A 26228-nucleotide genomic window follows, 5' to 3' on the forward strand; every position below is an offset into this window, starting at 1 on the left:
GGAGAATAATGCCCTGTCCGTGGGCAGACCCTCCCTGCGTTATTGACGTTGATGTATCATCCTGTCACTTAAGTGACCAGGGCAGCTGGCAGTGATTCAGCAGGAAGGCTGAAAGAACAGCCTTTTCTCAGCCCTGATTCCCTGCGGCAGATGCTGGGTCTGATCCCCGGGGCCTTGCATGCTCTGGTTTGATGGGTTGCATCAGAAGAGCAGAGAGCTGAGGTGGGAGGGCCCCTCCCCGCCCCCAGTCCACTTCATGAGATGCCTCTGGATCCTCTGAATTTGTTCCCAGTGAGTTTCTATTAATATTGACGACAAAATGTGAAACTCAGAATGATCGCCTCTCACTCGCGGAGTCCTTTGAAACAATCTATAATAGATTATGTATATTTAGAGGGATATTTTGGTAGACATTTAGCAAATGAAAAGTAACTTTCTCTTAAGAAGATACTCATCTTAGGCCCCTTTCCTGAGCAGCATTGTGTCTGAACCCCAGGTTGTTGTAGGAGAGAACCTCAGGGCTCTTAAACTACCTTTTGCCCAGCAGAACGTTTAATGAATGATCCCAGTGCCCTGGCGGCCAGCTCTCAGAGGCCAGGGCTGTGGGGCTGTAGGGGTGAGGAGCGTCATCAATGCTGAGGACCTCCAAAGCAGGAGTGAGACAGAGGGGAGCCATCCAGAACTTGCTGTCCAGGGTCCCTTAGAATCCCAGCTTTGCCACTTACTTGCTGTTGGGCTTTTTGCAAGTCACTTAACCTCTCTGAGTCTCAGTTCTTCCTCTGTAAAATGACAGAATAAACCTGTATCTATCCCTTAGGAATAGGTGAAATGAAATAATGCGTCTAAGAATCTTCGCATAGAACCAAGTACATCTTAGCTGGTGGCATGAGGATGAGGATACTGATGAAGGATGCTTCTTTGATGTCCACTGTCCCTGTCCAGAGAAGGAATCCAAGGTCAGAAACAGAATCAGTCACCAGGGAATGACATGAGCTGAGTAACACATCAAACTGGTGGGAAATGGGTCAGTTGTGTCTCAGACTCTTGAGCAGGGCATTGAGGTCAGTCGAAGCCGCAATATTGAACAAACCGGATTACAGTGGAGACAGTAGCCTCCTACCCCATGCGGCTCCAACTTAACTCTCTACTCTGAAGGTGTGTGAGTTCCCTTGTTTTCTTATTCTTATTTACTTGGCCATGCCACGTGACATGCGGGATCTTAGGTCCCCAACCAGGGATTGAACCTGTGCCCCCTGCATTGGAAGTGCAGAATCTTAACCACTGGACCACCACCAGGAAGTGCCTCTTATTCATTCTTGAGTTCATTTAGTGCCAGCTGCTATGCTTGAGGTGGGCTGGTAGGCAGGGTACATGTTAGAGACCTGTGAAGGGGCCACACAGGGGTGGCTCATCATGGCCTTCTGTTCTCACTAATTCAGAAGAGGGGCCTGGCCTGGGAAGTGGGTTCCTGCTCATCACTTGGGGTTCTTGGTTATCCAGGGTGCTCCAGGCTGCCAAGCTCTTTTTTTGAACCTTCCAGTCATAGAATACTTGCAAGGATCACACCCAGATTCCAGGATTACCCTGGAGGCTCTCATAATTATCCTTCCTTCCCTAGTGCCCACAGGAAAGAAGTCAGTGCTGGGAGAAGGCCAGAAGGTTTGATATCCCTGGGTTTGGTTCATCAGCCTGGGCTCTGTAGGCTAGGTTAGAGCACGTTGTTGGTAAAATGAGATTGTAGCCCTTGCTCCTGTGGGCTGAATCAGCTATGGGTGATTACTCGGCCCCAGGTGGATCCTCCTTGCCCTGAACATTCATCTCCCAGTGATGCAGGAATGAGGGAGGGCCATGTGCCTTGTCTCAGTCCTGGAAAATAGCTCCGAGCATTTGTTTTTTCTAATGAGTGAAACTTTCAGATAGGGAATAACATTATTAATTGAAGATATACATACTCTGAAATACTATGATCTCTCCCCCTTGAGACTATCATTTAGTTTGAACCAGTGATGAGAATCCTTAATCTAATCTTTAATCCTAATCCTAACCAAGTAATAACTTCTTCAGAAGAGTTAAGAATTAAGAGGCAGAGTCTTCTTCAGACTCTGCTTAATTAAGAGGCAGAGTCTTCCCAGGTGGTTCAGTGGTTAAGAATCCACCTGCCAATGCAGGGGACACTGGTTTGACCCCTCTCCTGGGAAGAGTCCACATGCCTTGGGTCAGCTAAGCCCGTGCACTGCAGCTACTCAAGTCTGCATGCCCAGAACCTGCACTCTGCAACAAGAGAATCCACCACAGTGAGAAGCAAACTGCAATCAGGAAGTAGCTCCTGCTCGCCACAGCTAGAGAAAACCTGTGCACAGCAATGAAGACCCAGTGCAGCCAAAAATAATAAATAAATAAAAATTTTTAAATTGTTTAAAAAATAAAGAGGCAGAGTCTTGGAATGATGGATTAGCTGGGAGGCTGGTATGCTCTGTGATCGGGTGACTTCCAGTGCTGACAGACAGTTGGGTGGTTTAACGCACCCCTGTGCTGGGAACTCTGGAGGTGGGTGGGTTGGTGGGGATGCCTCTTCTTTCCCAGGTCTTACCAGGAATTCAGTAAAGACCTGTGGTCCCTTAGTAAGCAATGTATCCGTCCACTATCACCATTTTTTGTTGTTGTTGTTTGATTCAATAGTCCATGTTTACTTATTATAATTGTGTAAATATTATTTATTGTTGAGCCAAAGAGGGAGCTATAAATGTGTGTCCCTTCTTGTATAACCTTGTATTTTTCCTAGGGTTAATGATTAACTCATGTTTCCTCCATTTGTGTAATTTTCTATGTACCTTTTTCCATTTTCTATTTTTATTTTTTTCTACCATAATTCCTTTAATAGCATTTTTTCCCTCACCAAAAGCTTATACCCATTGGACATCCTGGCAGTTATATCTAACAGGAAATGGTTCAAGGTGGTAATTTTGGGGGGCTTTTTCATATTTCAGAATATCTTTGTTCTACTCTCAAAGTTGCTAGATAGTTTGCCTGGATATAAAATAGTAGGTTGAAAAGAATATTCCTCCAGAGTTTTGAAGGTATTGTATCATTGTTTATACCAGATTCTGAACTGCTGTTGAAAAGTCTGATGATGTACTGATTTACATTCCTTTGTATATGGTGTGTTTTTACATTTTCTTTCTGGAGTCGTTGAGAATTTTTCATTTACCCAGGCATTCTGAAATGTCCTGACAATATTTGGGGTGGATCCCTTGTCATTTGCTGTGCTGGCCGTTTAGTGGACCCAGAGATTCAAGTCCTTCCTCCAGTTCTGGGAAGTGTGCTTGTACTGATTCTCTGTTAAGTTTCTCCTTTTAAGATGAAACAATAACCATTTACAAATTTATTTATATTTTATTTTTTTAGACTTTTAATTTTGTGTTGGAGTATGGCTGATTAACAATGTTGTGATAGTTTCAGGTGGACAACAAAGGGACTCAGCCATACATCTACACATATCCGTTCTCCCCCAGGCTGCCACATAGCCTTGAGCAGAGTTATCCATTTTAAATATAGCAGTGCGTACCTGTCCATCCCAAACTCCCTAACTATCCCTTTCCCCCACCCTTCCCCCCAGCAACCATATGTTTGTTCTCTAAGCAACAACCATTTTATTGTGCTCCAGTTCTATGGGTTAGGGTTTCAGGTAGGGCACATTGGTGATGGATGGCTTATCTCTGCTCCACAGAGTTTGATACCTCATGTGTGGGTGGCTCAGATAGATGGAGGTGATTGGGATGCTCAGCTGGGGCCATATGTCTTGAACCTTGGTTCTGGTTTGATTCCTTGGTACTTTTCATGGCATCTGCTGGGGCTGAAATGTCCAAGATGGTTTCTTCACTTGTATGGACTGAGATGTCTGGGACATCTGAGAGTGGGCTGGGTGTCGCTCCATGCAACCTCTCCATCTGTTAACCATAGCTCGGTAATCTCAGGAGAGTCAGGCTTCTTACATGCTGCCTTGCTTTCCCTAGAGCAAATGTTCCTAGAGATTGCGATGGAACCTTCAAGGGTTCCTATGACTCAGCCTTGGAAGTTAAGTAATATTACTTCTTTCTCAGTCCTTCGGTCCAAACTGAGTCACAGGGCCAGCTCAGATTCGAGGCGGCAGCGGGGAGGGTCCAAGTGCATTCATACCAAGAGATACACTCATCAGGAGGCCACCTTTGGAGACTAGCTGCCACAACTCCGCTCTTCTATTTTCCTCTTCCTTTTGGGAAGGTATCGGATCCTCTGATGTTTTTACACTTTCTCTTTTACTTTCTATATTTTTATCTTTTTGTCCTACTTTTTGGAAGGCTTCCTCAACTTAGCCTTCCAATCATATTTCTCTTTTCTAAGATTTCTTTCTTTCCTGATCATTCCATCTTTATAGCATTCTTTCCTTGTGTTGTGCACATGAACTCTCGTCTGATAGCTGAGACTACTGCTTTACAGCGTATTTGGAAGTTTCCATTGGTTCCTTGCCTTGTCTGTTTCTTTCAGGTTCCACTTGTTTATTTGGATGTCTCTTGCTTGTGTTGGGGGACTTCCTCAAAAGTCTAGCCATCCTTAGCTGTACCTCGGTCGTCAAAGTGAGGTACTGAAAGTGGGTTAGAAGCCCTGTGTATTTGGGCTGGCATGCCACCTGGGGGCTTCCATGCAGGGTGATAACTGGGTAGCAAGCTGCCCTTTCCACTGGGGGAACTCAGATGTTGTCTTTTCTCAGGGATGGTTCAGTTTCTCATGGTGGTGGCAGTTGATGAGGTCATGTGGTTGGTGAGGAAGTGAAAGGTTGGGGTCCAAAGACTTTGTGTTTCAAGTTTCAGACATTAGCCCAGGTCATCCATCCCCCATCCTTCTTCCAGGAACTTGTAATCTCTTCTGGGCTGGATTTTCCTCTTCTGTTGCATTTGCTTTTGTCATTTCACATTTTTTAAGGGGCTTCCAGAAGAAGCTAAATAAATGCATGTGGTCAGTCTGATATGTTCATCATAAAGTCTCAGCAGGCTTAAGAGTATATCTGTCTCAGGAAGGAGAAATATCATGTGATAACCCATATATGTGGAATCTAAAAAGAAATGATACAAATGAATTTATTAAACAGGAAGAGATTCAACAGACTTAGAGAATGAACTTATGGTTACCAGGGGAAAGGATGAGGGCGAAGGGATAGTTACTGAGTTTGGGATGGACGTGTACACTCTGCTATATTTAAAATGGATAACCAACAAGGACCTCTTGTATAATGCATGGAACTCTACTTAATGTTATGTGGCAGCCTGGATGGGAAGGGAGTTCAGGGGAGAATGGATACATGTATATGTGTGGCTGAGTCCCTTTGCTCTTCACCTGAAACGATCACAGCATTGTTGATCAGCTATACCCAATACAAAATAAAGAGTTAAAAAAGAGTATATCTGTCTCCATCTCTACATCTATATCCATATTTCTGTCCATCTGTCCTAAAAGAAGTGAGAGAGAACTGCTTAAAAATTATTTTTTACTGTGATACTGTCCTGTGTCCAAACTGAGTCATGAAATAAGCACCCATGAACTTGCTTATCTGGGTCAAGAAATACTCACTGCTTGGGAAATGCTGATATTCTGTGCCTTTGTGACTCCATGGCTTTATGATTTTGATTCTGAAGCTGTCTGGGGCCATGACCTTGTGAGCTGGCTGCCTTTGCTGTGACCATGATGTAGCTCCCTCAGTTGAGACCAGGCAGCGCCAAGCAGAACCGCTGACCACGTGAGGGCAGCTGCTCACTCAGCAGTTTTCAAGTGATGCAGTGTGTGAGGGGCGGGATGACACGGCAGGTAGATTATCTCCTCCGTGCTTTGGAAATAGAGCCTCTTGGATGACGGGGTGACTTGCCCACCATTGCCTCCTTGGCACTTGCCCTTCCCTTGGCTTTCAAACTCCATCTGGGCATGGTCCTCCCTCTCACCTCTCCTTTGCTGTCCTGCTGAGGGCTTCTGTTCTTTTTGCCTTTTCAGCCCTGCTTATCCTCCCTGGGGGCCTCCTCTCCTCCTGTGGCCTCTGCCTCTGTTCTCCTTACACCTGTCTCTCTGTTTAGGCTGCACTTCTTTTCTGATCTAACCTGGGGCTCCCAGGGGCTCCTGAGCTACAGAATGGATGCTTTATCTTCCGCCTCTGCAAACCCAGCTCTCCTCCTCCATCTGTGTCGTGAAGCATCACTCATTCAGTTCTCTGCTACCCAAGTCTTTGCACATTTTCGGCTGTCTCTTCCTTCTTTTCTCAGTCACCAGGGGCTCTTCACTTTGCTTCTGAAATCCTGATGTATATGACCCTTTCATTTCTTTTTTGTGACTGTAAGCAGAGTGGAGCCCCTCCCACTCTGGTCCTCCCTGCGCCCCTGCCCTTCCAGTCACTGCGTCCTCCTCTGCTCCCTGGAGCCCTCCAGCAAAGCCCTGCAGGGCAGCCGCCTGCCTTCCACCTCCACGCTCCCCTCTGCCCATGAGGCAGAGTTCAGATTGCTCAGTGCCTGTTTCCCAAACCACCTTCACTGCTTCTGTCATGTCAGTGTCACACCTGTATCTATTACTTACTAGTTGCCTTGACTGGCTTAGTTTTAAAATCTTGAATGAACTCGTTTTAGAAGGCAACGTTATGTCACTACCATAAAAGGAAGATTAGGGTGGCCTGCCACAATTAGAAGGTCAGTGTAAAAGGTCAATAAGGGACAGTTGCAATAAAGAGTGCTCCAGATCACCTTGGGTGCCCGCAGGGAGGCGTGCCCCCAACTCTGAGCAAGTGTACTGAGAATGCTCTTCATGAGTGGGCTGCCGCTTTTGCAGGCAGTCTGGTTGGCACAGTGGTATACATCGTGGACTGTGGAGCCAGACTGCGTGGGTCTAAGCTTTGCTGCTTCCCTGCTCTGGGACCCTGGGCGAGTAACTTAACCTCTCAGAGTCTCAGTTTCTCCATCTGTGAAGTGGGGTTAATGATATTTGCTGCAGAGGGTTTTGTTAGTATGAAGTGAGAAAGGATATGTGGGTCATTTTCAACACTACCCCGTAGATGATAAGCCCCAAGGACTGCTTGCTGGTTTTCACTCTTCCTTTATGGGGGCCTGCTAAGTGCCAGCGGTGTGTTTGTTCTGAGGCTCCATAGTCTCTCGGCTTCCCCTCCTCTGTGCCTCTGTTCAGGGCCTTTCTCCTTTCTCTTTCTTTCCCAGGCAGATGCTGGCTCTTCCCTCCAGGTCTGGCTCGGCTGTCACCTCCTCCGTTACCTTAGCTGATCTCCCAAGGAGACCTGGCCCCCTCTTCCCAGTGTCCCCACAGCACTTTGTTCTATGTCTGTTTTAACCTGTAACCTACAGCGCACATTTGGCAGAAGGGTCTTTCACGTGGGTGCGCTGGGCCTTCAGGATGGCTTCTGCATTTTCACTTCTCCTGCCTGGATTGTCTTCTCAGATGCTTGTAAATAATCCTGACCTCACCACCCGCACTGACACACAACCCACCTTTGGTTCACAGGAGCTCAAGCTTAAAGGCCATGGAAGGTGCTGGCCCGTGTTCTCCTTTCAGATTATAGAAAGGGCTGGGCAGAGCTGGCTTTCCCTTTGTGACCGGGAGGAGCCATGGAAATGGAGTCGGAGATCTTGGGGTGGAGGCCTAACTCTCCAATTTTCTGGCTCCGTGAGCCTCAGGCCCACACAGAACCCCTCTGAGTCTCCTCTTACTCATGCGTGAACCCGCCGGCACCAGTCGGGTCTAAAGCTTGTCTGTTCAGTAAAGGCATGTTTTCCCAGGAGTGTGGAGGTTTGCCCGTGTGGGCGGGTTGGTCCATCAGCGCTGAGCTGTCGTGCCGGGGTGGAGGGAGGCTGCGTCACCCGCCCCCGCCGGCCGGGAGCCATGGCCGATCCTCATGGCTGGTTTGCCCTGTCGTGTGTTCGTCTTGGCGCCTGCCCTTTCTCCTACCACTGGCTCAATGCAGGGATTCACAGGCCTCCTGGAAAGAGCAGTGCCATCCTCTCCCTACATGCCCCGAGAGAAGCCAGCATGTTCCCTGCAGCTGCACGCCGGGAGCTTTGCCCAGGCTTCCCCTGGTCCCACGTGGCGGGCCTGCGGTTGAGTCACACCGGGCACACCTCCTGCACACCCGCACGCCAGCATCTCCGGGGCCCCTGCTCAGCCCCTCACCTCGCACAGGGCCCTGGCACTCGTCCTTTACAAATGTTTGTCCAGGAACCAACAATGTTTGGTTCCTCGGGTTCTTCCTGAGATGTGACCTGCTCACCTCCCACACTCGTGCTAAGGGGACTGGGGAGCCGTGCCTCTTCCCAGAAGAAGAGAGAGGCTGGCCATGGGGCTTGGGCATCTCCTTCTGCCTCTTTGGGCCTCAGAGTCCTTGTCACCATGATTAAGTGGTAGGGTAGCTTCTCTTAGTTTCTCCCTGGGCTGCTGGTCTCTGCATGGACCCTGGGGTTGGATGGGCACTGTGGGATGAAGTGAGTGTTGTACTCCCTGGGGGAGTTTTACATCTTCAAAAGTCCAGAGGTGTGCTTGACTCTCCTGGCTCTTCTCAGAGTATGCCCAGGGATGGGATGTGTCACTAAAGCCAGCCTGCCAGGGGCTGACAGGTGAGCAACACCTGCTCTTTCCCAAGGGGCTCTCAGAGGGGGATGGGGACTCAGCCTCTCCACCAGTTGGAGCCTCTCATTCCTGAATCCTGTACCTGCTTCCCTCCCTCTGCCCCCGGCCTGTTCTGCTGGGCTGGCGTCCTTCTCCCCTTCTACATCAGCCTCAGCACAGTGCAAACAGTAACATCCTCACCTCCAGCCTGTGCCCCAGGGCTTTGGAATCAAGCCTTGTGCTTGACCTGGAGGTGCACACACCGTGGCTGGACGCGCCTCCAGGTTCCCCCAGGTTTGAAGCAGGCCCTCCTGCCCCGTCTCTGCCCTCTAATTGACTCTCTGCCTTGGTGCTCCACCCACCCAAGGCCATTCCTCTGACTCAACTGAGGGCAGCTTTGGCAACAACATTGGTGGCCAGGAATTATGTTTTTGCCATGGACCACGTGCTGAGCTAAGTGCTTTCCAGGCCTTATTCAAACCATCCAAGGGGGCAAATATTATACCATTTTACAGATGAGGAAGCTGAGGTGGGGTCAGGCGAAGTAACCTGGTCAAACCCACACAGCATGCCAGGGGTGGTGCTGGAATGCAGATCCAGGTCTGTTGGGCCAGAATGCCCCCCATGTAGGTTCACTGTGCACACGGCCTCCCTGCCTCCCTTGAGGTTGGAGCCTGACCCTCTACTCCAGTATCTGCCAGGCTATCCTGCCATGATGGGCAGAAGTTCTCAGACATGTTTCCCAACCACGGGGACTCCCCAGCACTGCTGGTCACTGGAATGAGGGCTACATGATTGTGCCACTGACCTTGGGTCTCTGCAGACAGCAAAGTGGATTCCTCTGGGCAGGGACCCCCAGCCCACACCTAGCCTGGTCTCTGTTCGTCTCCCCACTCGGTCTGGCTTGTCCAGTGACCACGCAGTTTTCTGCCAGTACGAAAGACTAAGACTCTAGTCATACTGAGGAGTTGAGTGCAATTTTCCGAGTCCTGTGGAGGGAATAGGAGTTGGAGTTAGCCTGCTTGTTCTGTAGAGAGGAAAACAGATACCAAGACTGAGGTTTCCAGTTTGTCAGGGTTAGAGCTGGTGGGAGCCAGTCCTGGCTTCTAATTCCCTTTTCTTTCCATTGTGTCTTCTTCTTACGATGATTTCTCTGGAAGTTTTTGAAAAAATTTGTGTTATGTTATTTCCTATTGTTTATGGTCTAGTTGGTTATGCAGGATGCGGAAGTGTGAAAAGTTGGAACTCTAAAACTCTCTCCTAAGGTGTTAAGCACTGTGTTGCAAGAATCAGTACTGAAGGATGCTGGGAATGGGGAGAGAAGCATTGCTTTCAGTAGGTGGGACTGGTCAGGAAACCATACTCAGCATCTTTAGCATGGCCAGAAAGCTAGAATCTGCATACCGCCTGGGGCCCCGGGGCCATCAAAAGGCAGCCGGAGAAGGAAATTAAGCAGGAGAAGTGACTGAAATGGAGCCCATTCAGCCTCTTCACTCTTATTTCTTTCTAAAAAAATTGAAATATAATTTATATTCCATGAAATTCATCCTTTTAAAGTGTGCGATTCAGTGATTTTTAGTATTTTCACAAAGCTCTGCAACCATCCCCACTGCATAGTTCCTGGACATTTTTATCACCTCAAAGAAGAAACCCTGTACCCATGAGCAGAGCCTCCCCATCCCTTCTCCTTTTGCCCCGACTCTTGCAACTACTCATCTGCTTTCTGTCTCTGGATTTGCCTATTTTAGACATTTCCTATAAATGGAATCGTGCAACGGGTGGCTTTTTGTTTCTGGTTCCTGTTAGTTAGCGTGCCTTTGAGGTCCGTCCATGTCATAGTATGGATCAGTGCTTCACTTCTTTTTATGGCTGAGTAATATTCCACAGTGCAGAAGGACCGTGTTTTGGTTGTTCATTCTTCCGCTAATGGATGCTTGAGTTATTTTCATCTATTTTGTCATAAGGTGTATCATTGCCTTTGGTTTGATTTTCCTGGGAAGCTCCGCATAGCAGCCAGCTGTCTGCATCTCTCTAGGTTGGCTACTTGGAAAGCAAGAGAAACCAGGATGGAACCTGGGAGGGGGGCTGTGGAGCTGGAGTAGTGGTCGATGCCGACAAGGGAGTATGTTGGTTTGGGAGAAGCCCTGTGCCAGGGGGAGGGCTTAAACCTGGCCTCAGAGCTACCTGCCGCTACAGGGTTTTTTTTTTCCCTGTTGTTGATTATTAACCGATGGTTATGACCCTGGTGGTAGATCCCCGGGGCTAGAACTGGTGCTTATTTGAGATGCCAGAGATGTTTTCAAAGATGTGTAAATAGCCCTGGACCCTTGCTTCTGTCTTTTCACTTAGTAACCTGATCATCATTGTATGAATTATAGTAATAATGGTCTCCATTTGTATAGGACTCCCTATTTTATTTCGCAGCCATTATGGCAACCCACTCCAGTATTCTTGCCTGGAGAATCCCATGGACAAAGGAGCCTGGTGGGCTACAGTCCACAGGGTCGCATAGTCAGACATGACCGAAGCGACTTAGCACGCACACGCATGTGTGTTTAATGCGTCAGAACATTCTCACCCCATCTTTGCAGAGGAAGGAAGTGGGGCACAGAGAGATGAGGTAACTTCACCAAGGTCACACAGTGGGGTAGCAGGTAGAGACAAACTTGAGCCCGGGAATCTCTTGATTCTTAGTGTAGGTCGCTTTTCATAGAAATGTGGGAGAGGTGAACTGCAGTGGCTGCAGATGGTCAGGGGCAGGGCCACTGGAGGCCAGAGGCGAGGACCTGGGGGCCCTTGGCCTGGGGGGCTCTGCCCAGTTCCCCGTGACCAGCCCTATCTGGGTGAATCATCCCTGTGGTTTCTCCTCTTCCTCTCCTGGCTCTTTGATCATTTCCTCCTGAGACTTACATTTGACTGAAGCCAGCTAGGGCCTTCCTGGTGGCTCAGTCAGTAAAGAATCCCCTTGCCATGTGGGAGACCTGGGTTGGGAAGATCCCCTGGAGGAGGGCATGGCAACCCACTCCAATATTCTTGCCTGGAGAATCCCCATGGACAGAGGAACCTGGTGGGCTACCGTCCATGGGATTGCAAAGAGTTGGACATGACTGAGTGACAAAGCACAGCACAAAGCCAGCTAGGACCCCCCCTTTCCCTGTGTCTCCCTGAGCCTTCCCAGCTGGGAAAAGAATCCCAAAGTAGAGGACCAGGCAGCTCTGGGCAGGGGGATGCTAAGTGGGCAACATCTCCAGGACCCCTAGAGGTTCTCCTGACCCGCCCGTTCACACCTGCTCTCACCACCCTTCTCTTTTAGCTGCGCATGAAATGTCCCTCCTTCCCTCCTCTGCCTCCATCACCAACCCCGCCTCTTGTGGGTCCCTTTGTGGGTCTGGGACCCCACCACCTTAGGGCGGCCTGTGAGCTGGCTTGGCTGGAAAGGCAGTTTTCAACCTCACTGCCATGACACGTGTCAAGATCACTGTGGGTTACAAGAAAGTCATTACAAAGAATAGTGAGGATACCACTTCTGCTAATAGTTTACCTTTGGCTTATTGTACATTAGAACAGATTCAAGGTTATCGCTTGATATAATCATGTCACTTTCACCACCTGGTCTGTGTGATGTGTTTGCCTGAGAAAGGGCTGGAATTGCACTGAGCACCGTGTTCTTACTCTGCCTTATCTTAGCACCAGCTGGTGGTGAGGCTGGGCCTGGCTGTCCTTGGAAGGGTGGCTCACACACAGATGCCATTGGTGGTGAAGGCTGGGGCAGGACCAGGTTGAGCCCAGCTGACCATAGCAAGGGGACTGAGGCTGAAGCAGGGATTTCACGCTCTTTGTTTTTGGTCCTCCGGTTACAAAGCCAAGGCTAGGACGTGGAGCTTGGGCAGTGTATTTGTTTCTGGGGGCTGCTCTAACCGAGTACTACAGGCCACGCAGTTTAAAACAACAGATACTCATTTCAGTTCCAGAGATTAGAAATCCGAAATCAAAGTGTCAGTGGGGCCATGCGCCTCCTGAAGCCTCTGGGGAAGAATCCTTCCTTGGCTCTTGTAGCTTCTCATGGTGGTCTGCAGTCCTTGGCAACTGTTGGAGTTCCAGCTGCTTCACTTCAGCCTCTGTTCCTGTTGTCACATGGCATCTCCCCATGTGTCTGTGTCTTCTTATGGCCACCTTCTCCTCTTCTAAGTATACTGGTCATATTGAATTAAGGAGTCAGGCTAATGACCTCAGCTTAACTTCACTACATCTGCAAAGACCCTGCTGCCGCTGCTGCTAAGTTGCTTCAGTCATGTCTGACCCTGTGCGACCCCATAGATGGCAGCCCACCAGGCTCCCCGTCCCTGGGATTCTCCAGGCAAGAACACTGGAGTGGGCTGCCATTTCCTTCTCCAATGCATGAAAGCGAAAAGTGAAAGTGAAGTCGCTCGGTCGTGTCCGACTCTTAGCGACCCCATGGACCGCAGCCCACCAGGCTCCTCTGTCCATGGGATTTTTGAAGCAAGAGTACTGGAGTGGGCAAAGACCCTATTTCGAAACAAAGTCACGTTCACTTGTGGGTTAAGACTTGAAAATATCTTTGAGTTCACAGTTCAGCCCCTCACTAGCACTTGTTATTTGTCCCTGTTTTTGGAGGATAGTTGCTTTGCAGTGTTGTGTTGGTTTCTGCCTTACAACGGTGTGAATCAGCCGTAAGTGTACACATGTCCCCTCCCTCTGGAACCTCCCTCCCATGCCCACCGCATCTCGCCCCTCTAAGTCTTCACAGAGCACTGAGTCGAGGTCCCCGTGTTATCCATCAGCTTCCCACTAGCTATCTGTTTTATGTATGGTAATGGATTGGGGGCAGGAGGAGAGGGGGACGACAGAGGATGAGATGGCTGGATGGCATCACTGACTCGATGGACGTGGGTTTGGGTGAACTCCAGGAGTTGGTGATGGACAGGGAAGCCTGGCGTGCTGCGATTCATGGGGTCGCAGAGTCAGACACGACTGAGCGACTGAATGGAACTGAGTGTATATGTGTCAGTGCTGCGCTCTCAGTTCGTCTCACCCTCTCCTTCCCACACTGTGTCCACAAGTCTGCTCTCTATGTCTGTGTCTCTATTCCTGTCCTGTAAATAGATTCATTGGTACCATTTTTCTAGATTCCACATATTTGCGTTAATATATATTTGTTTTTCTCTTTCTGACTTACTTCACTATGTAACAGGCAGTTAGCTCTTAAATACATACTTTGGCTCTTAGAGGGAGAGCTGGAGTGGAGAGTAGGGTTGGTGCAATGTGGCCCGTCCCCTCCCATAAGAGCCACTCCAAGCCATCTAGGTACCAAGGCGGGTAGATTCTAATTTGTAGCCATCGGCGCCGATGTGCTCTGGGTTCTGATCTTTTTGAGGGCAGTGGTCATGCCTTCTGCCCAGCCAGGTGTCCCCTCTGGAGTCTGGAATGGCGCCCTGGAGCTCACAAGAGGCTGATAGCCACGGATGCTCCTTCCTGCTCCAGCAGCTTCCAGCTCTAGGCATCATTTGGGAAATCACACTGGCAGATGCCCTGTGCTCCCCACCTAATAGTCCTCACCACTCCCTGGAGACTTGTCCAGGGAGAACAGGCTGGCTCAGGGGAGAGGAAGGCTTCCCTGGTGGCTCAGGTGGTAAAGAATCCACCTGCAATGCAGGAGACCTGGGTTCAATCTCTGGGTTGGGAAGATCCCCTGGAGAAGGAAATGACAACCCACTTCAGTATCCTTGCCTGGAGAATTCCATGGACGGAGAAGCCTGGCGGGTTACAGTCTGAGGGGTCATGAAGAGTTGGACGTGACTGAGCACCTAACACATGGGAAAGGGACTCAGCCCACCAGGGTTGGGTATGGAGCCCTTTGCCTGGAGTTCAGAGACCCAGGTGATAATCTTATCTGCTCTGGTTCCCAACGTACGGAGAGAACTGCACAGTGTGACTGTGTATAAAGGGTCCCCTGACCACTGATATTAAAAACCTGCTGGCATGGCTCTGCTCTAGGGTTTGTTTCCGGAGAACCAGCGTGGCAGTTGGTCAAGTGTGCCCACAAACCATCTCCAGCAGAGTGAGCCAGGGGTCCTCAGCTGACCTCACACAATCCTGTAGACTCTGAGTGGCAGCTTGACCCCCCTCCCTTCCTTGCATGATTCTCCCTTCCAGACTGCCTGTCCCACCAAGGAGCTGCCCTGTCCATCTCCATCTCAGGGGATCTGAGGGTGATGCTCCTCTTCCCTGAGCATCCTTCCTCCTCTTCCCTTTCCCTCTTGGGGCTCAAGCCCATTGAGGGGGAGCAGGGTCTGCTTGGAGAGGGTAGAGTGGCTGGAGGAAGCGAGCTTGTTCCCAACCCAGCTCTGTTGGATCCACAGGCAGGCGAGGGCCAGAGCAGGAGGGCACTGTCCACAATGGTAACACCTAAGGCCTTAAAAGGAAGGGGAGGCTGGTGGCTCTGAGCAGCAGAAGGAGCTGCGTCCGTTCCATTGTGTGTGAGCGTGTGCGTGCACAGACACAGGTGTTGAATGTTGGCCCTTTGGTTCTTGCCCTAGTTACAGTCTGGATCAGGAGGGAGGGGACCCCGCTCTCCAATTATCAGCGTGAGCCCCAGGTCCAGGAAGAAAGGAGGAAGGAAGGCAGATGGAGGAGCAGAAAGGGAGATTGGCAGGGATGAGGTTAACAGGGTCACAAGGATCCTCTGCGAAGCCAGCTGTTCACTCAGCCTGCTTACCTGGCATCCTGGAGGACGGGCTTTGGGGATGGGTGGGGGGTGTGCCAGGGGAGCTGGGCTTGCCTGGCTGAGGGGGCCGGCCTGGGCTGGTGTCTGAGCCCCGGGGCCAGGGTTTCCTCTGGAAAGATGGAGGGCGGGGCTCTGTAGGGAATGTGGCTGCTCTCATGAAGGGGACTCGGGGTTGGAGCTGTCACCCCTTTGGCAGGACATGGACTGGAACAAAGTTCAGAAGCGTTTTCTCCAGGTGGCGGTGGGCGTCCTTTGGTCATTTAAGTGAGACCAGGTTGGGGTCTGACTCCTGGCTGTGTCAGGGTGGGGCTCTAGAGAAGGAAACAGTTGCAGAACTGGGGGCTTTGTGGCTCAGTCCAGTCTCCTTCGGCTCTTAGTACCGTCCTAGGAGATAGCCGGGGCATGTCCTGGACAGCAGAGTCCCTTGTCCGGGGAGGCCCCCAGTTCTGCCCAGCTGGCCCTGTTGTGTAACCGTCGCTCCTAAGGCTTATCCATGGCACACACTCTCCCTGCTGATTGGACTGTCAACCAGCATTCCCTGGTCACCAGCAAGGGCCAGATGGAAAGTGGGGAGCGTGTGAGAGCAGCGGACTTGTCGCAATTGTGTTGTCATGGAGACACAACTCTGTTTAGCTGCCTCTCCATGGTCCTAGCCCACATGGACTAAAATAAGTCTTACCTGCAGCTTACACAGCAGGCAGCCCTGTCTTTTCAAAGTCAGCTGTCTGATCAGGATGTGTGTGTGTTTAGGGACAGTGGGCCCCCCAGGGAGGATGAATTGAAAATGTTTACCCCCTCTTCTTTTTTTCCTTCCCAGTCCCATGTCTCTTTAGCCTCATGGCACTCAGACCTCAGCATCACAGTCACCTGGAGAGCTTGTTAAAACACAGATTCCTGGGCCCCGCCATTGGAGAGTGTGGTGTGCATCTGAGAATGTGTCTTTCTAACAAGTGACACTGATGCTGTGGGTGCAGGGGGTCACTCTGGGAGTAAGCTCTGCCTTAGATTTGAGTGCATCCCAGCCAAGAAGCACACTGACTCTATTTTCTGCACATGTCAGCCTGTGTCCTTAAGCCTAGCTGCTGATAGAGGAGAGGGAGGAGGTGCAGACAGGCCCCTGCTCACTTCTGACCTCTTACGTGTTCTGTGGTCTCCTCACAGGAAGCAGGAGCTGGCCAACAGCTCGGATGTGACCCTCCCAGACCGGCCATTGTCCCCTCCTCTCACGGCGCCTCCCACCATGAAGGTAAGAGGCTTCGGGCTGGTAAGTGGGGAGGGGACGTTGAGGGGGGCAGGGGGGAGCCCTCTTACTTTGGCCCCAGGCCCAGCTGCTTCTGTCCCCTCCGTGGGGGCCATGGAGCCTCCCCGCACCTCTGGATGCAGTGTCCACTTGAGATAACCAGTGCGGGAGGAAGGTGTGACTGTGAGATACAGGGGTGTCAGGGGGTGGTGAGGAACTAGACTGGTTGACTGCGGTGGGCAGGATGCCTGGTGATTAGGGAGGGGCCTTGTGGAGCTGTAGATTTTGGAGCAAGGGGCCCAGGTGGGGCACTTACACGGGGACACTCAGAATGTGGCCGGGTGCCTTATGGGGTCACCTTCTCAGAAGGGCTGCCTGGGGGTGGGGAAGGAGGGGTCCTGTGGGCTGGGACCCTCCTGGGACTTGGATGACTTTTGTATGCTGGTCAACCTGCCTCTGACTGGCCCTCCTAGGTAGCTCTGTCACCCCAGTCTCTATGGGAGGATTGCCCTGGCGGTTCTGGGGAACCTGTAATTCTCCTGTTAGCACTTCATTCGCAAGTCTCTTTCGTGGGAAATTGCGTCCCAGGACCCCGAGGGGCCTCATCCTCCCCACACTGAGCTCCCCCACCCTTCTGTCAGCCAGTCTTCCTGGCCAGGTGGCCACATGTGCCTGGGCTGGCCCTCAGGGGGAACTTTGGCTCATCCAGTATTGCTCTCTAGGCAGCACTGAGCCTCCCTCCTTCCCTCACCCTTTGCCAGGTGATGACCAGCTCTGAAGAAGTCACCTGCCTCCTGAGGCAGCTGAGGGGACATCTAGGCCAGCCACTGCCCCACTCCTGAGGCTCTGCTAGGCAGTGACTCACAGGGAAATAATTAGGTATCTCTTTCCTGTGAGTCCCCGTTGTACCCCATCTTCCTTGACCCAATCTGTTGCAAAGTGATACCTTCAAAGGAAGTAGATAAAAGCCATCTTCCCATTACCATCCCACTTTGAATGCCCACCATGCACAGAGCTATCCTGGAATGACAGAGCCTGCGTCCTGGTGGAATTAGGAATTCAGGAGTGGGTGGGGTGCAGGGCCCACCTAGGACAGCTCTCCTCTCCTCCTGGTGGGGATATCCAGGGGCACTGAAATCCAGACCATCTTCATCTGCCTAGTCACAGTGCTGGCATCTGAACCAGGTGTCGGGGTGGCTTGTTTGCACAGGGCAATACTGAAACGGGTCACCATTCTCAGTTTCAGCCCCTTGCTCTGCAGAACTGGGTGTGGGATGCTCATCTCTGTGCTCACATACTGGTCTGTGCTTAGTCAGTCATGTCTGACTCCTTGAGACCCCATGGACTGTAGCCCGCCCGCCAGGCTCCTCTGTCCATGGGGATTCTCCAGGCAAGGATACTGGAGTGGGTTCCCATGTCCTCCTCCAGGGGATCTTCCCAACCCAGGGGTCAAACCCGCATCTCTTACATCTCCTCCATTGGCAGGCGGTTCCTAGATCCCATACATCACAACTAAGACTTGGAGCGGCCAAATAAATATTTTAAATAAAGAAAAAAACAATTGGGGCTTTATCCTAACTAGAGGCACTGAAGTCATTGAAGATTTTAGTCCGAGGAGTAAGATGGCTTTTGAAGAGTCACCCTGGCTTGTATGGGAGGGAGCAGAGTGGAAGTGGGGTGGGCTGGGAGGCCACTGCAGGAGTCCAGTGGGGAGAGGATGGCGGCCTGACTCTGAGGGGCCCGTGAGGTTGTTCGGAAGTGGTCAGATCTCACATTTCCTATGTGGTGAGATGTGAGAATTTGGGGGTGAGGTAGGGGGCAAGGAAGGCCCCAGGTTTGGAGCAACTGCATAAAAGTTACAGCCATGCTCTGAGAGGGAGTGCCCCGGGAGAGAGAATGAGGGCTTAGGTTCCGCGTGCTGAGTTGGACAAGCCTGAGACATCAGTGAGGGTGTCAGTGAGCAGCTGGGTATTTGCGGGCCAGGCTCAGAAGAAGGGTGTGACTGGAGGTAAAAACGCGGAGTTATTTTTGCTGACAGGGGAATTGAAGCTGGGGGTGGACGGGTGGGTGAACTCTCCAGGGAGAGAATGGAGCCAGCCGATGAGAGATTCCTGGGGTGGCCTCCCCAAGTTGAAGGCTGGTGCGGAGGAGGCTGGAGACATGGTGGGAGGGACAGGCAGATCTGGGTTAGTGGTCTGGCGGCTACTCAAAACTACAATGCTCACTTATGTCTCGTCTTCTCAGCACAGGGGGAGCAGCCATCTGGGGACTGCCCTTACCAAGCCATGTTGCTGGCCCGATGCATCCCAGCATTGAGTTCAGGGCAGCAGTTGCATCCCGTTCTGTGGGTCCCTGATTCTGGTGGATGGTTTTTTTTAAAAAAATAATTTTATTTGTTTTTACTTTGTGCTGCACTGGGTGTTTGTTGCTTTTCGTGGACTTTCTCTAGTTGCAGCGAGTGGGGCTGCTCTTTGTTGCTGCTCTTTGTGAGCAGGCTTCTCATTGCCATGGCTTCTCTTGTTGCGGAGCACGGGCTTCAGGAGTTGCAGCTTACTGGCTCAGTAGCTGCGGCTTGAGGCTCCGGAGCACGGCTTAGTAGTTGTGGCTCACAGGCTTAGTTGCTCTGCGGCCTGTGGGATCTTCCTGGCCCAGGCATCGAACCTGTGTCTCCTGCATTGGCAGGCGGATTCTTATCCACTGCACCACCAGGAAAGTCCATCTGGTAGATGTTTATGATGTGTTGATGATACTGGGATCCTGGTTGGAGGAGCAGGCACTTATCTTCCACGCCTCTGGTTTTGCTTGAGTCTCCTCTACCATCAGGCACTTTTCTAAATTAAGCCCGGATATATGTGTTCTTTGATATATGGACTGAAGCCTTCTCCCTCCCCATCAGTTCCACGTGGAGTCACCTGTGAGGACCTGGGCTCCCACCTGCGATGTCCTCTGCAGGGTGGGATTGAGCCCAGACACTGAGGTCTGGGACACCACGGGGTGGAGGCTGGACTCTCTCCAGGGGGTCACTGGCTCTGGAGTTCCATCAGCCCCCCGCCCTGCCAGCATCTGGACAGGGGAGGAGGGTCTGACTTGGTTCCCTGGCACTGCAGGCTTGGGGCAGGGGTGGCAGGGAAACCCCTTTGGTGTTGATTAGCTTGGGAGTCACAAAATCTCAGGGGTGGTGATCCATTTCCTTTCCGGGTAAGTTGGAGGCCAGGAGGTGGGAAATGACTTCCCCAAGGTCCCACTGAAGATAGCTGTCTTCCTTCTATGGCCATAGAGTCAGTTCAGTTCTAAGACACAAACCATTTTTGATACAATGCTCTCATCCCACCCCACACACCAGGGACAACCCTCCTCTAGTTGCTCCCCCGACTGGAAAGGGCCTGATGGAGCAGAAGCTGGCCTCCAGCCTGAGAAGCACCCTGCTGATCCCTTCCCCCACTGGCATGCCTGCTCCAAGGGGTCCTCTCTGCCCCTCCCCTACCTCTTTGTGTTGTGGTTTTCAAGGTTGTTTTTTTTTTCCCTTGCTAATATGAAACTGAGAAAAAGCCACCAAAGAAATGCTGAGCAGATGGGCAGAATGTGAGCCCAGTTCCCAGCCAGAATTCAAACTGTGGATGGTGTAGGGTGGGCTGGGAGAAGGGCTGGGGGCTGTCTTCCTGGGAATGCAGTGCATCGTTTCCAGGCTCACGTTTTTTATGATCCAGTTTTCATACCCAAATGGATCACCCAGCACTCAGGAGAGCCATGTGTATCTCCTGCGCTGTGCCAGACCCCGTGGGGTCAAACCAAGGCCACCGTCCTTGTCCCTCAAAGAACCTGCTGTCTTCGGGAGGCCTTAACTGAGCAGAAGAAGCCATATGGCTCAGCATGTGGCATGCTGCAGTGAGTCCAGTGGCTTCTCAGTGGGGGAGAGGAGTGAGGATGGCTTCGCGGGGAGGCCGGTGGGGGAGTTGGAAGGGACCCTAATGTCTAGCATGGGGGTTGGTCGACCCCCCGCCCCAGGAATGACCGTAGAACAACCTTTTGGGCTTGAAGAGGGTGGGGTTGACCCTCCTGATTCTTTTCTAGCTCGCAGTAAGTGCACGGGCGTTCTGTTGAGGGTGGTGATGCCGGGGCCTTGGTGTGACCTTGATCCGAATTGTCACACTCGTCTCTGGAGCCCCACCAGGCCTAGTCTGGAAGGTGACCCTCGCTCAGCCTCCTCCGTCCCTCTCTTTGCTAGTCTGAGGGCAGCCTCCTCCACCCCAAACCTTCCCCTTTCCCGAAGACAACAAGGAGGCCTGAGTGCCCACTGTGGGGGGAGCAGAAAGTTGCTCTCCTGCTTTGTCCCCTCGCTCTTTGCTTTGCATCCCTCAAAACCCCAGCGGTGTGTCAGGCAGGCGTGAAGTCCCCAGAGGTGGGGAAGAAAGTGGACGTCAGAGGAGCCTTCTTTGCACTTCCTGCGTTTCCTGTGGGCAGGGCTGTGTTGGGTCTCTGCCTCCTGCCCTCATGAACTGCCCACTAGCCACCCTCTCTCCTGGGTGGTGGGGGGTGTGGGTGCTGGGGTTTCTTTTCCAGCTTGGAGCCCAGCCCCAGGCCCGATGTCAGCTCTTTCTTTGCCCCTGGTTCCTACCCCTTGTCTTCTGTTCTCACTCTGAAAAGAGACCACACCTCTCTGTCAGGATTGAGTGAGGGGTGTCAGGTCCCATCAGATCTGCCACGTTTGTGTGGGCGAGGTGAGGGAGCCTTTGTGGGAAGGGTTGGGACCCCTCTGGGGTGGGGCAGGAAGGGCTCAAGAACAGCGGCAGGGGATTTGGTTCCCCCTCCTTAAGAAAGCCCTGGGTCGGGTGGGGGGCATGACAGTCGGGACTCGCATTCCCCACCCCAGCCGCGACCGCCTCCCAGGAGTTCAGCTGGCTTTCTCGCTGGCGCTCCTGGGAGGGCTGTCCCTGGTCTCCACACGGACCCTGTTTATGTTGCTGGTCCAGATGCCATCCTCTCAGGAACCACTTCCCAGGAGGCCTCTGATTTCGTGCAGTAGGCAGGGGAGCCCAAGGGCAGTGCACATGTGATGGGGGGCTTCCTGGCTCTGCACCTGTCGGGGGTGCGCCTTGGAGGCTTAGCGAGCTGGGGGATGTGTGTGCACGCCACCTGCATGAACCCACCATCACGTGTGCACGTGTGTGTATTGGACCTGATTTTGTTCATTGTTTTAAGGCCAGCTAGCCTACATTTCTTTTTTTCCTTCTCAAAGACATTCTGTTTTAAAATTTTTTATTTTTAAAATTTTTATTGGAGTATAGTTGTCTTTTTCTTTTTTTAGTTTTTTAAAAATTTATTTATTTTAATTAGAGGATAATTGCTTTATAATATTGAGTTGGTTTCTGTCATACATCAACATGAATCAGCCATGGGTATACATATGTCCCCTCCCTCTTGCTGGAGTATAATTGCTTTACAATATTGTGTTATTTTCTCCTGTACAGCAAAGTGAACCAGTTACACATATACACATATCCCATCTCTTTTGGGTTTCCTTCTTGCAAATGACTTTAGGTGTAACCAGATTTTTAAAAAGTTTACATACATTGAAATGCATGAGTCTTAACTGTGCACTGTTATTAATAAGTACACCCATAGGACCCATACTCTTTCTCAGATGTAGGCTCTTTTTGGTCCCCCAGAACATTCTATCATGTCCCTTCTTTAGTCGATCCCAACCACCCGCCCGTGGGAAGCAACCAGTGTTCTGGGATTTTTTTTTCCCCAATGTAAATTAGTTTTCACCTGCTCTAGAACTGAATTTAAAAGAGATCACATGTAGCCTGCACGTGCTTGCGTCCAGCTCAGCATAGTATCTGTGAGATCCGCCCACGCTGTAGAGCGTATCCGCAGTTTGTTCCTTTTAGCCCCTCTGTATGAATATAGCACACTTGGTTTATTCTGTTGAGGGACCTTTGGGTTGTTTCCAGCTTTGAGCTGTAATGAATAGCCAGATGCTTTGACTATTCTGGTATACGTTTTGTTCTGGACACGTGTTTTCATTTCTCTTAGGTAAATATCTAGTGGGAAACGGCTGGGTCAAAGGGGAGGTGAATGTTTAACTTTATAGGAAGTCACCAAACTTTTGGCCAGGTGGTTGTACCATTTTATGTCCCCACCAGCAGCATTATGAGAGCTCTGACTGCTTCACATCCTTGTCAACATTTGCCATTGTTAGTCTGTTTAATTTTAGCCGCTTGGGTGGGAGTGTAGGGAGAGGGTATTTCATTGTGGCTTTAATTTGCATTTGTCCGATGACTAATGACATTGAACACTTTCTCACATGCTTGTGGACCATTCTTACGGTTCCTCTGTCCCTCCTACCCCTTTAAAATGGGGTTGTTTGTCTTCCTGTAGGCATTCTTTACATATTCTAGATACAAGCTCACTCCTGTCTTAATAGCGTCATTGACGAACAGAAGTTTTAAAATTTTGATGATGTTCAAAATTGATTTTCATCAAAATTGATGATAATGTTCAAAATGATGTGGGTTATTTCTTGTTTTGTGTCTATAGCTTTCTGCATCCTAAGAATTCTTTGCTTACTCTGTATCACAAAGATTTTCTTCCATTTTTTTCTTCTGGAAGATTTCTGGTTTGAGCTATGGATCTAAGATCGATCTCAACTTAACTGTGTGCCATGATCCAGGGGCCCCCAACCTCTGGGATCTAATGGCTGATGATGTGAGGTGGAGCTGATGCAATCATAACAGAGATTAAAGTGCACAAGAAATGTGATGTGGTTGAATCATCCTGAGACCGTCTCCCACCCCCCGAGTCTGTGGAAAAAATTGTCCTCCATGAAACTAGCCTCTGGTGCCAAAAAGGTTGGGGACCACTGAATAGGCATCGTTGGGCAGCAAGCCCTGTACTTGCCCAGCCTTGAGATTGAAGAAGGAACCAGGAGTCAGTGAGAGAGACCTCCGTGGCTTAATGGACAGAGGATCTCATGTCTGAGACAAGGCCCTGGAGTGACACTCCACTGTGTGTGGCAGATGCAGGGCAGGACAGGCAGCAGGCTTTGCTCCGGGAGGGGAGAAGGAGGTTAAGTTATAGGTGGAATTGACATCGGGTTGACTCATCGGTTACCAGGGAAACCAGCAGAGGAACACGGCCTTCACTGCCTCTTTGCCCCTTTGCTAAGGTATCATGGTGAGCATGTTCTGATCTGAAGATTAGAATAATCACTAGCTGGGTCGGGGGGCAAGTATGTAGGCATTCACTGATTGTGCTCTATGACTAAGAGGGAAAGTCTGTCGGGTGTGGAGGGTGTAGGTGAGGCCGGGACTGGTCAAGCAGGGGGATGTACAGGGAGCAGAAGAATAGCCATCATACTGGTGTTGAGGTCCATTTATTCTCGTATGGATATCCAGTCATTGAAAAGACTGCGTTGCTTTGAGACCTTAGTCCAAAATCCGCTGGCTGTATCCAGGCACCCGTGCCTGTGTGTGGTTTCTCTGTAAGCCCTGGTGTTTCTCTGGATCAGGGATGGTAAATGAATGAGCCTTGTGCCATCACTCCAGCCTTCTGCCCTGATGGCAGACATCAGTAATGATCACAGCATCCTTGCTCATGAGTTTAGACGTGGTCTCAGGATCCTCTCCAGCGAAGTCCTGCAGGCAGCCACCGCCAGTCATTGGGAGCTGACATTTGAGATGAATTGTTCGTGGCATCTCTGACTGAACTTGGCGGAAGAGGTTAAGTTGTTTGCTCAAGGTCCCACAGCTGGTGAGAGCAGAGCCAGGATTTGGATTCAGGTTTGTCTGTGTGGCTCGGAAGCCTGTGCTGTCTTCACCACGCTCCAGACTGTGAGTCGTGTGAGCTTGTTACTTAATCTCCCTGTCCTCCAGTTTCTTCCCCTGTAGAGTGGGGACAGTGACCACCTAGAGGAGCAGGTATGAAGAGTAACGAGGTACATCATGAAGCAACTAGCGGAGTGCTTACCACATAATGGGGGCTCAGTAAATGGTTGTGATAACGATGATGGTGATGACAATGGTGATGATGGTTATATAGTTCTTGCCCTGAGACACATAAAGAGGACTTTTCTCTAGGGAACTGGGAATCACCAGCTCATGAGAGTCCCTTGCCTGCTCCCATGGAGACTTCTGAGCTGGAGGCATTGGGGCGGGGGAAGCCCTGCTTCCTAGAAATTGCTAATGGAGCTCAAACTTCAGGTCTTGGCCTAGGCGTCTGGGCCGCTTGGACCTTATTTCTTTCTCTCCTTTGTTTCAGGGAAATAGGCCATCTGGGCTTCTAGAATGATCTCTCTGGGAGTCCTTTCCCCCTCTCCTTTGATTCTCTAGTCCATCTCCCTTTCCTTCTGATGGACCATATGATCTCCTCCATTGGGGAGGCTCATCCAGTTCCTGGACCCGTATCCCTTTGAGGCTCTTCCTCAAAAAGATGACACAGTATGGAGTAGCAGTTAAGGACATAGTTTCTGGAGCCCACCTGCCTTTAAGGCTTTGCCATTTCCTAGCCGTCTCGGCCTCATTTCCCTCATTTGTAGAGGAGGAATATGAGAGTACCTGCCACGTGTGTTTGTAATGGGGATTAACTGAGATGATGTGCTACAGAAATATTAGTCATTATTCCTCCAGAGAACAATGCTCGGAGATAAAGTCAGAAGGGAAGTACCCTGATTTTTCTGTTGTTAATATAATACCTCCTCAATTCTTCTTGATTTCCTGCCCTGCCTGGTACCCAGGATTGAGTGCCTGTCCGTATCCAATGAACAAAAATTGAAATTGCATCATATGTGATTGGCCCCACCTGAGCCCTGTGTATCAGACCCAAAACCCTGCCTGGTAACTGTGGATGATCCTGAGGGTATTGGAAAAAGGCCAAAACCCAAGATCCTGTCCAGCAAAGATCAGAAGGACCTGGGGGAGGGGTCTTTAGGGAAGGAGCATCCTTCTGGATCTTGTTCCCGACCCTTGAAGTCAGGCTGCCCTGGGCCAGTCAGGGTTCACAGGCCGGATGGTCCCCAGGGTGACAGGGAGAGCCTGCAGAGCTGGAGTCCTCATGAAGGATTTGGGGATTGGACTGAGTGGAGACCTGATAATTCAAGGCCATGGAGAGTCCCAGGGTTGGCCTTGGAATGCATTTTATAATCTGTTTATTCCCATCAGAAGGCTCCTTCCTAATTCCTTCTGCCTGAAGCTATATTGAAAGGAGTCTATATTTCTAGACAGACACTGACTTTGTGCTTTGATAGAGCCCTTGGCGTTTGGGGCGTCTGCTTTTTTTAAAAACAATGTATTTGGCTGTGCTGGATCTTCCTTGTTGCACGGTGGGCTTTCTGTGGTTGCAGTTACTCTCTAGTTGTGGTGCTTGAGCTTCTTATTCCCCTGGCATCTCTGGTTGTGGAGCACGGGCTCTAGGCACACGGGCTTCAGCAGTTGTGGTGCATGGGCTTAATTGCTCCATGGCACGTGACATCTTCAGGGACCAGGGATCGAACCCATGTTCCCCGCACTGGTGGGCGGATTCGTAACTGCTGGGCCACTGAGGAAGTCCAGGGCGTCTCCTTGGGGATGCTTCTCTTGTGTGACGGTGTGCAGTTCAGTCATCTCCTAGGAACATCAGTTCCTCCAC

At 50.8% G+C, this 26228-nt stretch overlaps 1 protein-coding gene across 6 annotated transcripts in view; it reads left to right on the forward strand.

Annotated features, from left to right (window-relative positions):
- Positions 1-26228, forward strand: part of RAP1GAP2 (RAP1 GTPase activating protein 2) — a 201896-nt gene that overhangs the window by 79628 nt on the left and 96040 nt on the right. For all 6 annotated transcript variants that reach the window (XR_009731268.1, XM_061390696.1, XM_061390694.1 and 3 more), the window contains one exon: positions 16526-16610. Coding sequence is in view for 5 of the 6 variants with exons in the window: in XM_061390696.1 (XP_061246680.1) it covers positions 16526-16610 (85 nt within the window). In the remaining variant the exon portion in view is untranslated. The remainder of the gene's footprint in view (positions 1-16525; positions 16611-26228) is intronic.

Source organism: Bos javanicus, chromosome 19 (assembly GCF_032452875.1).
Source record: "Bos javanicus breed banteng chromosome 19, ARS-OSU_banteng_1.0, whole genome shotgun sequence".
In the NCBI taxonomy this organism is placed as follows: domain Eukaryota; kingdom Metazoa; phylum Chordata; class Mammalia; order Artiodactyla; family Bovidae; genus Bos; species Bos javanicus.